The 15411-nt window shown below is 35.3% G+C and overlaps 1 protein-coding gene across 1 annotated transcript; it reads left to right on the top strand.

Annotated features, from left to right (window-relative positions):
• Positions 1-5573: 5573 nt before the first annotated feature.
• LOC117917567 (AP-5 complex subunit beta-1) lies at positions 5574-14010 on the top strand. The gene is made up of 3 exons (XM_034833886.1): positions 5574-7146; positions 11617-12056; positions 12278-14010. The coding sequence occupies exons 1-3, from the start codon at positions 5698-5700 to the stop codon at positions 13764-13766; spliced, it is 3378 nt and encodes a 1125-aa protein (XP_034689777.1). The 5' UTR covers positions 5574-5697; the 3' UTR covers positions 13767-14010.
• The last annotated feature ends 1401 nt before the right edge of the window (positions 14011-15411 follow it).

The raw sequence follows: 15411 nt of genomic DNA, 5'->3' as shown, positions 1-15411 counted from the left end.
TAACAGTTGGTAACTCAGGAGGTTATCAATGGAAGAAGGAATTACTGAAATAGATGAAGGATTTGGAAATAAATGAGATGCAACAGACGTAACACAAGAAGAAGGATCTGATGGAAAAACTAAGGTTGAATGTACAAGAGTGAATTGAGAATGAGATGATAATGAGGAAAAGGTAAAAAGAAAATCAAATTCATGGAATATGACATGACAAAAGGCATATATATTATCAATGTTGATATCAAGACAAATAAAACCTTTGTGTATTTCTCTTAAGCCGAGAAAAGAACAATGAATGGAACACATTGTAGTTTATGAGAGTTAAAATGTCTAATGAAAGGAAAGCAAGAAGAACCAAAGACACGAATAGTGGAGTAATTTGGCAATTGATGATATAAATGTTCAAAATGATATTTTTAAGCTAAAAGAGATATGTGCAAACGGTACTTGAGAGGCATAGTAGCATGAGCAAGAAGGCTTAGGCCAACCTCAACTACATGTCTATTTTTACGTTTAGCTCTTCCATTTTGTTCAAGAGTTGAAGGATAGGAAAGACGATTAAGAATACCAAAGTGAGACAAGAAAGTATAGAGAGAATGGTATTTTTTTTCCCTAATCAGATTGAAAAGTGAGGATTTTAGTGTTAAACTGAGTTTCAACCATTGTTTTGAATTGAAGGAAGTACTTGGTAGTCTAATCTTTGGAATTTAAAATATTCGTCCAAGAAAAATAAGTGCAATCATAAATGAAAAGTAAAAAATATTTAACTCTATTAACCAAGTTAACAGGTAAAGGTCCCCAAAGATCCTAGTGCACTAATTCAAATGGTTTTGTTGTATAAGAAGTAGATTAAACAAAATGAGGTCTCTGGCTCTTAGCTAATTGACATGAAACACAAAAATCACAAAAACATACTATAGGTAAAGAACAAGCACTAAGTACTTTATTTACAATAGACAAAACAAGGTGACCTAACCTATTATGTCACAATAGTGCATTATTAGTGAGAAGAGGAGTTACATTAGAAGAAAAAAAAAATACTCTAGGGTTGTTAGTATTGCTCTAGAGACTCTTGTAGAAACTTGTAAAGACCATGATCAGTTGGTCCTTAGAGAAAAACCTTCTTTGAAAACAAGTCTTTCACCACAAAGAATGATGGATGAAACTTAAGGAAAACATTATTCTCAGCCCAAAATTTTTTAACACTAATTAAATTGGTGGAAATCAAGGGAACATGAAGAACATTTTTAAAGTGAAAAAAAATAAGAATTAGATTGTAGAGAAGTTGAACCAATATTTAGAATGGGAAGTTCTTTACCATTTCCAACAACAACCTTATCTAAACCCACAAATGGATTAGAGTTCTGTAGATTCATAGCTTTAGGGGTTAGATGATGAGTAACTCTAGAATCCATGTGTCGCACAACATCACCAAGTATAGACGAAGTTGCGAAGTTAATGAAGTAAGCAGTAAGATTGGACTAAATAGATTGGTAATTATAATCAAATCAATGAGAACAATTCAATGAAATATGATCGAATTTGCCACACACCTAACATTGTGGCTTGTTCATGGAATTACCACCAAAATTTTGGAAATGAGGCCTTGACATTCCTCTGCCACTAAAATGTCTCGTTTGATTGGAGAAATTTTGATTAGGGCTTCTATCACCATGACCCTATCCAAAATTAGCAAAGTTGATTATTGAACCTTAATTGGTGTGTGGTAGGTGACTAGAATTACCATGAGACTTGTTCTAATATGGATTCTAATTTTTTTTACTAAAATTGTTCAAGTCTTTTGCCATATTTGCCTGAATGAAAGAGATCTTATATATTGAAGTTTGTTGCTCCAAGCGACTTTCATTAGCCAACAAGAGACTATTGATATCATCAAGATTGGGTGTATTTGTTCGAGAAGTGATAGACACAACAAATGAATTGTATTCATGTCCCAAACCTCCAAGAATATATAGAATTTGATCTTCTTCGATAACAGATTCCTCAATTGTAGAGATATTATTAACAACCTTCTTGATTTTGAGCAAATATTCCAACCTTGATTGTCATTTTTTTTTTTTTTTTGCAGTTTGAAGTTGTAATCTCAATTGCATAATTCTAGCCTTTGATGTAGCTAAGAAATTTTGTTCAAGTGCAATCCAGATTTCGTGAGCCGTATTTATCCCAATAATTTGAGGCATTACACTTTTTGTGAAAGACAATAGATCTAATTGATAAGTAAACTATTCTAACGTCTCCTAAGAGTAAATTCTTGATTTGTTGTACAACCATCTTCAAGCAACGCAAAAGGACATGGATAAAGGTCGTTAATAAGTAATTCAAAGTTGTTTGCGATGATGACATCCAATAGTTGTGATTTCCACAAAAGATAGTTCAATCGATCCAATCGCATTGTTAGGGTTTGATTCAGCGATGAAAGTGGTAGAGACTGATATTGAGAGGTTGATGATAATGTTTTCCTACTGTGGTTGGGGATGAAGTTGTTGACATCATTGTTGGAGAGGTGAGATTTTCAACAATAGGTGTGATTGATAGAACTCTACTTTAATACCATGAAAAAACAAAGAGAAAAGAAAGGACAAAGGGTTGCCATGTTTCACCTATTACAAAGCTTATCTTAACCCATTTTCCTAACTTACTCAAGTGGTTATAATAAAATACATAAGAGGTACAACAGTATTCTAACACTTGCCTATCTTTTCTCCCATCACATACATGATGCCAATTCCTTCCATTTCAACCACTTTCTAGTATTGATTTATACTACAAATTAATTTGATTTGAAATAAATCCTACCAAATTATGTTATGTTCGATGACCACTTCCATTATTTCAAATTTCATTACCATTATCATTAATATCACCCTCTATTTAGTTACCCTCATTTTTATATACTTTTGATTAGAGTTGAAATATGTGCGCAAAATTAATGGAATATAAATAATAGAATTTATGCAATATAAAATATTCAAATCATTGAATTTAGATTAGATTGGTGCTAAGATCCTAACTATGGTGTTAACATTTATTTTGAGCTTACTTTTAGGGCGAAGAGATGAAAAGGATGTGAAATGAAAAACTCATTCCTAACCAAGATAGAGAAAAATGGGTAAGACATTCCAAAAAAAAAAAAAAGGAGATTTGAGATTTGTGGAGGAATATGAGAGCTAAGCAAAGCAAAAAAGGACAAGGCATGAGTATGAAATATGAGAGACAAAGGCTATGGAATAGTTGAAAAGAATGCAACTATGTGGAAAATGAGTTGGAGCAAGAATACAATCAAGAAGTAAGATGATTAAAACTAAAGGAAATCAACCCTAACTTTAAATTGAATGTAGTCTCTTGTACATGTCACATGGCATGCCATGGATTTGGAGCTTAAAAAGTTAGAAATCCATTGCTTCAAAATTTTCATAAATTGGAGTGAAAACAAGGAAGATATGAACCATTGAAGCAAGATTGCATAGAGGCACTACTAATTTCAAAATGAACACTCCCATTTCAAAATGAAGCTTTAATCACTTCGGGATCAAAACAAACCATAGATTAAATGAAAGGTTGGGCAAAAGCTAAATTCAAATTATGAAACTCATTTGGAAGTAAAAAACATCAATTTGAAGTTGAAAAGTACATGAGAAAAAGATGGTAGTGGAAGAATGTAAAATAGGTTAAAATTTAGAAATTTCCCATTGCCACTTGAAGATGCGTCACATTTCAAAATGCAGATTTGCTAAGGCAAAAGTCAAGCCTCCATTAATTTTGAAATCACTTCCTTTTGGTTCTAACCATTTTGAAATGATCCCTATTCATTAGATTCGTACATTTTCATTTTTTTGGGATATTTTTATGTAATTTTTCTAGAATAAGTGACCAATAGGAGTATACCACATGTTAGGGTGCATTTTTCTATCTAAACTCAATTGTTATAGTGTTTAAGCAATTTTTTAGAGAAATTAAAGAGAGAAAAAGAGAGGATTTTTTAGGAGAAGACATTGAATACTCCTTTGGGTTGTTTTTTTCTTTTTCTCTATGTAATTAACTTAATCATTGTTTCTTGTCTTTTTTATTCAAGAATGATATATTCTACTTCTTCAATGGATTGAGAGGCCCAAAAAGTCATCTTGGGTGTGAAACATGAAAACTTAGAGTTAGAAATTAGGAGGTACATTGTGTAAATGAATAAGCAATGGAATTAATGAATGACTTAAAACACTATTTAAGGAATTAAAGTACTCTCCAATGTTAGTTTGAATTAGGAAATGGTTAGAAAGATTCTTATCAAATATTGGAGATTCTTGGTACACCTTGATCCCTAGTCATCATGGTTCTCTCGTTATATATCTTAAAACAAATGTACATAAGCAATAAGGACTAAAAAAAAAAAAAACCTAGATTTAGACCTAATTTAAATTTCATTCATTGATGGTAATTCAAAATTCAGATAAAAAAGAAAAAGGAAATTAAGTTTTAGAAACAACTTTGAGTTATAGAATTTAGGTTAATCTCAATTAACCAAGGATTTTGAAAACCCCAAGATCAAACCATCTTAAGTACCCATTGTTGCTTTAAGCTATATGTCTAAAGTTGAATTGTGGAGCCTCTTGAGTTGATTAAATTAAATTAAAAATAAATAATTATTTTGCTAGTTAATTAGGTTTAATTCAATTATTTAAAATTCATGCAAATTAATTTTCAATATTTTCATCATAGGATTTAGGTAAAAACAAATCACTTTAACCCAAATTTGACAATTTTCGCAACCATTCAAAAATGTACTTTAAAATCTTTATGACATGCAAAAACTAATAATGTTGTTATAACTTCTGACCTAACAACCAATGTAAAGGTCGTAATCTCTTTCTTTTTTATTAAAACCTTGAGCTATTAGTTTAAGTTCGTTTTTAACTATGATATTTTATCAATTTTATTTCTTTCATATATAAGATTTTCACAAATTTAGGCACAAAACTTGATTCATTCCCAATAAATTTCAAAAGAAAAAAAATAATAAAATAACCAAATTCCCAAAACATAAAATTCCAAAGATTTTAAATTTTATTTTCACATAGAAGAGTAGTAGGATTTGTACAGCTATGTTTGGTTCCCGAAAAGTTTGAAGGCAAATGTGAGGGAATTAAAATAAAGAAAAAAAATATAAAGAAAAAAAAAAGAAAGAAAATGAAAAATAAATTTAAAACCAATAAATTATTTTTATATATTATTTCAAAAAAATTTCATAAATTTAACTTTTCTATATATGGATTAAATAATTAAAAAATATACAAAAATTTTAATAGTTTTAATTATATTTAAATTTCTTTTTAATTTTTTGTAATAAAATCAAATATGAGAAAAATTTTTTTTTTAGCATTTTTTTCTTTCCCTAATATTTTTTGGGACCAAACATAACACAAGATTATGATATATTTACCATGGATTTCATTGTTTTATTTAAAAATAAAATAAAATAAAATCAATAAAGGTGCATGTAGAGATGAGAGTCATGGGAGGGAAGACATTGGCGGTAGAGGCCTGTCTTTTTGTTTTTATTTGCAGATGTTAGGCATGTTCGTCTTTTAACTTTGAATCCAATATCCCTCTTAAGTTTCTCTTCTTCTTCTTCTTCATGCCCCCATCTAGGGTTTCTGCCTCTGCTCCTGTGATTAGGGTTTGGTGATTATGACAGAAAAGCCGCCATTAAAATACCTCTCACCCCAAGATTGGGAGCTCCTCATTGAAGACTTCCAATACGACGTCGTACGCCGCGAGAAATGGACATCCCACTACTCCCCACTCTCCATCCTCGACCTCGCCCTCTCCTCCATTCTCCGCAAGGACTTCCCCCTCAAGCTCTCTCTCATCTCCTTCCTCGAAGAGTTCTCCGATTCTCTCTTCCGCAATTTCGAAGTCCAACTCGCCCTCGACCGCCTCATCGATGCCGTCAGATCGGTGGTTCAAGCTCCTCATGATGCTGTCTCCTTCTCCTCCGCGCTCAAGGAGCGAATGGTGGTTGCGGTCACCTCCATTTTGATATGCATTGGAAATGATGTCGAAGTTTGCCTAGGCCAACTGGAGAGCTTGGTGGAGTTGCTTTTGACAATTGTGAATCGGCCGAGTCATGGGGCGGATCGGCAGATGAGAGCGGTGGCCTGCGAGTGCTTGCGGGAGTTGGAGAGGGCGTTCCCGTGCTTGCTGGCAGAGATCGCGGGGCATATTTGGGGATTGTGCCAGAGCGAGCGAACTCACGCTTCGCAGAGCTACATTCTGTTGTTCACATTGGTGATACATAATATTGTGTCTAGGAAGGTGAATGTATCGATTTTAAATACATCGGTGCCTTTGGTGCCCTTCAATGTGCCCCAATTTGTGGTTGGAGGTTCGAGCAGGGAGGTTTCGGGGTTGAATTTTAAGGAGCTGAGGAGAGTGATGGCGTTTTTGTTGGAATCGCCGCAGATTTTGACTCCTAGCGCGATGATGGAGTTTATGTCGTTGGTGATGCCGGTGGCGTTGGTGTTGGAGTTGCAGGCATCGATGTTGAAGGTGCAGTTCTCTGGCCTGCTTTACTCCTATGATCCCATGCTATGCCATGTTGTTCTGATGATTTATTCGCGTTTCGTAGATGCGTTTGATGGGCAAGAGGCCAGCATCGCTCGCCGGCTTGTGTTGATCTCGAGGGAGGCCCAGCTCCCTCTTGTTTTTCGCTTGCTTGCCCTCCATTGGTTGTTGGGTTTCATTGGATTGGTACCGGATAGCGGCGGGAGGAAGAAACAGTCAATTGTTGAAATAGGTTTGGGATTTTTTTACCCGTCCGTCTTTGATCCGCTTGCACTGAAGTCATTGAAGCTTGACCTTCTTGCCTTCTGTGCCATATGTCTCAACACATTGAGTGCGGATAATATGGGAGGAGGGTCAAGTGAGGTGGCAGGGCCCCGAGTATCTGTGGTGAAGCTATTTGAGGATGGCCTTGTCTCTGTATCCGCGTTCAAGTGGTTGCCTCCATGGAGCACAGAAACTGCAGTGGCATTCCGCACCTTTCACAAATTCCTGATAGGTGCCCGGTCTCATTCTGATACTGATTCTTCCACCAATAGAACCCTGATGGAGTCTACCATCTTCCACACTCTAGAGGTACTCTCTGGGTCTTTCCTTTTTCTTCCTTTAGGTTATTTTCTTTTTATTTTTCCTCTTCTGGTAATTGGTTAAGAGGAGAGAAAGACATTACAAGCAGTTAGGTAAAGTGACTAGTAGTTGTAAACTAGGTTTACATTTATGCAGCTGGATTGCCTATGAATTAACATCCCCTTCAGCTCCTGTGGAGTATGAGCTTAAGTGATTGTTGAATACAAACCAAAGTACTGAAATGTTATCCAGTAGAAAAGCATATTCTGATTCTTCCAAATGTTCTTGTATCATCGATTTTGTTGACCTTTCCAACTTCTTATCTTGATTATTGATACTGATTGTTTCCTTTTTGTTTTTCTTTATAGAAACTTGTTTAATAACCAACTTTATCAACCATTTTGGTGGTTTATCCACATTAACACTTGTGACAACTGGGACTACCATGGATGAGAAGAGTGCAGAATGGATGGTTCTCTTTAAGGCATCAATAATAATGCCTCTAAAAGTATTAGCTAATCCTGTTTAGTGCCTCAGTCTTTGGTGTGCTCACTCCTCTCTTCCATGTTATCACAAAGGTAGTAAGAATTATTAAAGATAAAATAGTAAAAATGCTTTTCTTTTCCTTTCTTTTGATTAGATTAGAGGGAGATTATACCATTGTAATATCCTTTTTGTCCATCTTTGTGAAATTACCTCTCTCCCATGTCCTTACAAAGGTTGTCAAGAAATGAAACTTAGCCTATAGTCTCCAAGGGCTTAGGCCTAAGCGTAACCCAAGACGTGTGCTTAAGCAAAGTGAGGCACAACCTAGACACAAGTCATTTTTATAAAATATGATCCAAAATTCAATCCATGTAACAAAAATATCCAAATTCTAAGCATTTCAAAGAAGCATCCAACAAAAAACTAATGCAATCATATAAAATTTCACTACACAGTTAGAAATTTCAAGAATAAAAGTATTAAAAATGAAAAAACGAAAAAGAAAGTACATTGAGTGAGCCCCCTTTTTGGTTGACACTAAAAAAAGAAAGGAAAAAAAGCAAATAGAGAGGTGTGCTTCTCAAACAAGGTGTGCACCTTCACAAGCAAGGAGCTATAACTAGGACTTGTTGTGCCTTGGGCCTAGGCGTGCTTTAAGTGCATGCCTTTAACAATTATGATTTAGCCCCACTTTGTGTATGTGTTTCTTTGTCTCTCCATTCAATAAAGAGGGGGTTATTGAACCTGCATCTCCTTTTTCTATCCCACTAAAAAGGAATCCATGATGCTCTTCTCCTTTCATTCTTTTAGGATGAAGATCTACATATTGATACAACATTCAGAGCAAGCACTTAAATTATTGAAAGAAGGAGAAACAGGAATAAGTTTGTATATTCATTTGATGAACCAGTCAACAACTCTATTCTGTACCCCCGAGCTGACTTTAGGTAACTGTATGGCTGAAGATGTTCTTTGGGTCAATGGGTTTGAAAATTTTGTTTTCATTCTTCGGATAGTCCATGCTCTGAGCATTATTGGATAATAGAGGAGTTGCTGTAGAATAATGAAAACAATGGTTAGGATGGTGATTTAGTGCATGATTATTGGGAAGGGCCAAACTAGCTTTATTTTGGATGATACATGTATCTGAATTGCTATAATGAGGGAATACTAGTTATTTTAGTTGGTGATAAGTTAGGTACTTAAAGTTGGTCGCTTTGGGCAACTATATTATCGCTAGTATTACATAAGTGATAAGAAATTGTATTGGTATTGTTCATTGCTACATCAACAAAATTGTTGAGGATATTGTCGACGCTACTTAAGAAAGTTGTTCCTATTGCCAAATCATGGTACTGGTCACACTACCGTAGCAGTGGGTTATTAGGATTTTTTAATTTTTAATTTTTTAATTGTGTTTCTATTTTTAAATTCAATTAGGACCATTGCTTGGGTTTTGAAGTGGTGGCCAATGAAAAGCAGATTCCTTTTGCTCATATCATCATGTGCCACATTTGCAATAGCTGCTATATTATCTAGTTTATGCACATCATCAAGCGGGTGATCTGTTTTTTCTGCTTTTTCCCCCTTTTTCTTTATATGAGCAAATAAGAATATTATTAACAATACCTAAACAAAAAAGGGCGCACCAAGGTCTATAGGGGGTATACAAAGGCTCACTCCCATGAAAAAGTGCATAACCAATCAACAAATTCTAGTATTGGCATAGAGGCTCCATCTAAAACTTCCTAGCCCAAAGAAAAACAGTGCACATGAACAAGTTTTTGAGAGCTTGATCTGCTTGTTCAACATTGACAAATGCTCTATGATTCCTCTCCTTTCAAATAGTCAAGAATAAGCACAAAGGGTAGCTTTCCATGGCTTCCCATGCTTCCTCACCACAAAAGTCTCATGCCAACTTAATAGTGTTGTTTTGACCATAGAAGGCAACACTACTTGATGTCAAACAGAGAGAATAACAAGTGTCAAAATATCCTTGTTTTAGCACAATGGAAAATGATATGATCAACTAATTCCTCCTCAACATTACAAAGACGGCATTTATTTCCCAACATTCATTCTCTTGTTTTTAACTGTTTCAAAGGAAAAATTCTCCCTCAAATTACTTCCCAAGCAAAGGATTCTACTTTTTTCGGCACCTAGGGGTTCCAAACTATATTTACTGGAAAAGTTCCTTATTCCACTTCCAAAAAATGTAGACGTTTTTGACTAAGAAATTCTCTCTTCGATTTCCTCCATACCAACATGTCTTGCTTGTCCCTCCTCACTAAATGCTTTTGCAACTTTGAGAGGAAGGCATCCACACTTTCCATGCTTGATACACTTTGGAGTTCTACTAGCCCTTAAAAATATATTTGCATGTGCAGTTAGAGTTATAATGGAGTCATCATAGGATTTTTTAAGTTGTAGCAGCAGTCTTAATTACTGAAATATATTTATAGATAATCAAGATAGAAGCAAAAGTAAGAAATTTTCCTTTTTGTTTGTTTGTACTGATGCTAAAGCTTTGCTTGCATGACTCCCTATTCTAGGGTTTATTGGGTAAGTTTCTATTTATTAATTAATTACCTAGTTCTCTACATCAGTCTGAGATGGTCTGGAGAAGCTTTGAAGAGATTTTCTTTGGGGTACAGGGGATTTAAAGAGAAATGCAATTGGCTCATATGGATGATAGTTTGCTTCCATTAGGATAAGGATGTATTAGGGATTAGGAGCCTTCTTTTAGCCATTAATAAGGCACTGTTAGGGGAATGGCTTTGGAGGATTGCACTAGACAGATATAGGCTAGGGTGTGTTGGTGGTCATTCGTAGGTTTGGGCATACATAATGCAATTAGAAAAGGGTGGTTGACTTCCATTCTTTGATCCCCATCTCCATGGCAATATGCTTACAATCAAATTTTGTCTGATGTTTGTTTAGTTAAGGTGTTTTCTTGGATATGTGCAGGATCATAGTGAACCAAGAAGCTATAGTTGTTGATTCTTAAAATGATAAATAGTTGCTGATTATTGAAACAGGGAGGTTGACCATGGTCATTATTAATTAAAAAAGGAGAGGGAGCTGGAATTGATGGAATCATTCCTGTCTAGAACCCTTTTTTTTTTATTTTTTTATTTTTATCAGATCTCCTGTCTAGAACTTAGAACATGGTAGTTGATGAGGGGCAAGAAGGATAGATTAGTGTGGAGATTATCCAAAGTAGGCAGCTTCTCAGTTAAATCCTTCTGTAAGTGCTTTGCTCTTAGTTGCAACAGTTCTTTTCTTTTCTTTTCAGAGGTACGGTGTTCTTTCGCTCCATCCAAGGTTGGTTTCTTTGTTAATGATGTTTCTGGGAGAAGATCCTCACAATTGATCAGCTAATGAGATGGGGATTGGACTCCAATAATTGGTTTTGCATGAACAAACAAGATACAGAGTTATCTGATCACATGCTCATTCATTGTGGTGTGGCTTAAAGTCCATGGTCCAAGGTTTGTGAGGTTTGCCTTTTCGTTTTGCTACTTAGGCATTCTCTCTATACTTCCTATGTACCAGGGTTTGCTCTCCCTTTAGACATTTTATTAATGCATGTATACCTGTTAGCTCATTGGCTTCTGATACACTTGAATGACCTTTAAGCTACATTTGGCCTCTTCAGTCATTAACACAAGAAATCAGATGATGGAAATAATATATAAAAAATATCATGATGAAAAACATTCTGAGACAGGATGGTGTTAGTTAAACTGTATGCCTGTATGGTTTTCATCCACTTTTCTACTTTTCTTGTAGTAATAAAGAGCCCAGTCAAATTAGTGGTGGGATTTTTTAAAAATGTACCAGGGACTATCAAGTAGTTAACTACGCTCTGCTGCCTTCTACTGAGCACCTTATATTTGGAAGCACACCTAAACTTCTATGTGTACCTGTTCCATAACTATCCAGAGATGGGATCTTCTCCAGTAATCTGATGTCTGAATTCGAATTTTGCAGAGGCTGCTTGTGGAGATGACATTGGAGTTTCAGAGATTGGTTCCAGTAATTGTTGCTTTTGTTGACCGTTTGTTGCTCTGTCACAAGCATCGTTGGTTGGGAGAACGCTTGCTTCAGACATTTGATCAGCATTTGCTTCCAAAAGCCACCATAGACTATAGATTGGCTTCTTATTTCCCAATTTTTGATAGAATTGCTGAGAATGATACTGTTCCCGCTTGTGGATTGTTGGAGCTGCTTACCAAATTTATTGTTTCCCTTGTTGAAAAACATGGCCCAGATACGGGATTGAAATCTTGGTCTCTGGGAAGTAAAGTTCTTGGCATTTGCCGGACGTTGATGATACACCACCATAGTTCTAGATTATTCCTTGGATTATCTCGTCTCCTCGCATTCACTTGCCTGTATTTTCCTGATTTAGAGGTTCGGGACAATGCAAGGTATGGTAAAGGGAATTGTTTTTTCCTTTGTTCTATTCTTAATTATTCCTTTCCTATCTGCATAACAGGGTTAAGTTACATTTCTTTATGAAGAAAAGAGTGGATATGGCTAAGAACAGCATAAAGGATGTGCAAGGAGAGAAAAACCATTAATTAGCTTGTCAAAAGAAAAGGAGAAAATTGTATCATTTGTATCTCTCATTAACTGTGGCATTTTTCAGGATCTACCTGCGGATGCTGATCTGTATACCAGGAAAGAAGCTTAGACACATATTGAACCTCGGGGCACAAGTCCCTGGAATTGCGCCATCTCCACATACCAGCTCATTCTTCAATGTTCAGTCTCCTCGGCCTTCTCGTGATCTTAAGAAATCCAGGAATATCTCTTCTTACATTCACCTTGAGCGTGTAATACCACTGCTTGTAAAACAATCTTGGTCCTTGTCTTTGCCAACTTTGGGTATTGGGGGTGACAAACCTGGTTATCTGGAGAATATCATGGACAGTGAACCCCCAGTTGCCATGGAAAGGGAGGTTGATGGCAGTAGTAGTATACAAATCATCTCTGAGACTGAAAAAATTGATCATCCACAGGAGCCTTTACGTGTGATGGATTCAAAGATTTCAGAGATCCTAGGAATATTGAGGCGGCATTTTTCATGTATTCCGGATTTCAGACACATGCCAGGGCTTAAGATTAGAATATCCTGTAGTTTGAGATTTAAATCTGAGCCCTTCAATCGTGTATGGGGGGCTGATGTGCCTGCTGCTGATTTGGATGGTGTAGATGCACTTCCTGCCATATATGCAACTGTGCTCACGTTTTCATCTTCGGCACCTTATGGGTCTATCCCATCATTTCACATACCCTTTTTACTTGGTGAACCTCCCACAAATGGTTATTCCTCAGGCCAAAAGGGCTCATTGGATATTGTCCCTGTTGAAAATGGTTCAGAAGAGGAAGTAAGTTTCAGGGCTCCTGTAATGATTGAATTGGAACCACGGGAACCAATGCCTGGTCTTGTTGATGTTTCCATTGAAACAAATGCAGAAAATGGTCAGATCATAAGTGGACAGCTTCAGAGTATCACAGTGGGCATTGAAGACATGTTTCTCAAGGCCATTATCCCAGCCGACATTGCAGAAGATGGAGTCCCTGGTTATTACTCAGAAGTGTTCCATGCTCTGTGGGAGGCATGTTGTACTTCATCCAACACTGGGAGGGAGACCTTCCCTTTGAAAGGAGGCAAAGGAGTGACAGCAATCAATGGGACCCGATCTGTTAAGCTCCTTGAAGTTCCTGCAATGTCTTTGATCCGGGCAGTTGAGCGCCACTTGGCACCCTTTGTTGTAAGTGTGATGGGTGAACCCCTTGTTAACATTGTAAAGGATGGGGGAGCGATCAGAGACATCATCTGGAAGGATGGAGCCTCAGATTCAGCCCTAGATGTTACCACCTCGGTTAATGATTACGAGGAGGAGCCACTCCAACTCAAGTACATTGATGAAGAAGATGACAGAGAGAGCAATGTGAACATCAGCAACAGAAACATTGGGTGCTTTCTGGTCTTGATATTTCTTCCACCAAGGTTCCATCTCCTTTTTCAAATGGAGGTATGTGAGCTCTCAACTTTAGTTCGGATTAGAACTGATCACTGGCCATGCCTAGCTTATATTGATGATTATTTGGAAGCTTTGTTTTTATCATAGAGAGGGGAATATTTCTTTCCTGTATACAGAACATGAGTTATCATCTAAACTTTCCGAGCGCATCTTCAGCAAATTTTTTCAGATTCTTTCCCTGTATTGTAACTTAGGAAAAAGGAGTTTTTTTTTTTTTTTTTTTTTTGCCCTCAGAATAACCTTAAAAACTGTAAATACCTACTCCAGGTGTGTTATTTATATTGTATTCTATTGATTTTTGAGATATTTAAATAATGCATTTTTTGGTTTTTGGGGCAACCTCCTATCTCTGTGATGAGCTTGTTTAGTAGCATAACCTTTTTTATTTATTTCAGCATTATGTTTGTGTGGTTATCATTTTGCGGGGCCTCTTGTCCCCACACATTTAAAAATATTTCTCTGAATATTATTCAGCTCAATTGGTATGAAGGCGAAATTAGTTGGTGTTTGTTGTTGTTGTTTTTATTTTTTAATTTTTTTTATTTACTTAATTTTAAATAAAACTTAAAACTAAATGGTAATTAATAGTATTGAGTATTAAATTGTTTATTTTTTTTTAATATTTTATTTTTATTAAATATTAAAAAATAAAGAAAAACCAATGTATTTTTTTTAGTATTAAGTCAAATATTTTTATTTCTTTTATTCAGTAATTTTTTTAAAAAAATAAGTAGTAAGTTAACAAAAAGTAGAAAAACAAACTATTTAAAATAAGAAAGCAAGTTGTTTTCAATAAAAAGTTAAAAAAACATATACCATCTCAATCTAAATTTGAGATGTTATCTATGTATGTTTTTATATATATTCTTATATAGTTTAAACCATTTTGTATAGATTTGTTTTGTATAGTGGAGGAATTCAATTATATTTTGATTTTTTTTTTTAATTGTAGGAAGGATTCCTGAAACCATGCCTTAAATTTTTTTTAATTAGAAACAAAGATAAATTTTGATTGATGAGAGAAAAAGGGAAGGATGAGGGGCCTTTTCTCAAAATATAAAACCTAATCAAAGTAAGAGCATGCTCCACTATGAATTATCGACCGAAAACCAATTTAACTAAATGGAACTCTCTCCTAAAAGAATTGGAACAAGAAGCCCAAAGGAAGGAGTAGAAATGAAATGGAATCCAAACAACTCTCTTACCATATAATCCAAAGATTTGTCAAAGAGTCCTTCCTCTTAATGAATTTTCCGATTTTTGAAAAGAGATAAACATCATATCTCAGATACTCCTAGATGACACACAAGTCATATTGGCTAAACTAAAAAGCTTATACCAAAGCCCCAAAAATTAATGGGCAATGTAGAAAAAGACGGTTGACTAAGCAACTTTGAGCTTGTAACTTTTTGTTAAGCTGAAGCCCTGATTTATAAAAAAAAAAAAAAATCATTTTATTAGCCAAGTTTTATTAAATATAAAATAATTTTTTAAATAAAATTTGGAATAAGTCTTTGATGGAAAGTAACACCATCCCCCTTTTAAGGAAGACCCAGAAAAAATAAAAAAACACGCTTTGGGAAAATACATACATAAAAGCCCTGTAGAGAAGTTAGGATTCAATTTCAATGGAGAAGCAACTCAGCTTTTATATTTTTTTATCCTCCTCGATACCCTAATAACCCTCGCCACCACAATTTTCTTTCCTTTTTTTTCCCCCAAGAACCATCCA

This window comes from Vitis riparia, chromosome 1, assembly GCF_004353265.1.
Source record: "Vitis riparia cultivar Riparia Gloire de Montpellier isolate 1030 chromosome 1, EGFV_Vit.rip_1.0, whole genome shotgun sequence".
In the NCBI taxonomy this organism is placed as follows: domain Eukaryota; kingdom Viridiplantae; phylum Streptophyta; class Magnoliopsida; order Vitales; family Vitaceae; genus Vitis; species Vitis riparia.
Note: the sequence above shows the minus strand (reverse complement) of the source record. Positions and strands in the feature narration are given on the sequence as shown.

Excerpts from the sequence above, each read along its gene's own strand:
- LOC117917567 (XM_034833886.1), top strand. The coding sequence starts at position 5,698 with ATGACAGAAAAGCCGCCATTAAAATACCTCTCACCCCAAGATTGGGAG. Across the intron at positions 7,147-11,616 it reads CCATCTTCCACACTCTAGAG|AGGCTGCTTGTGGAGATGAC; the intron begins GTACTCTCTGGG and ends CGAATTTTGCAG. Across the intron at positions 12,057-12,277 it reads GAGGTTCGGGACAATGCAAG|GATCTACCTGCGGATGCTGA; the intron begins GTATGGTAAAGG and ends GGCATTTTTCAG.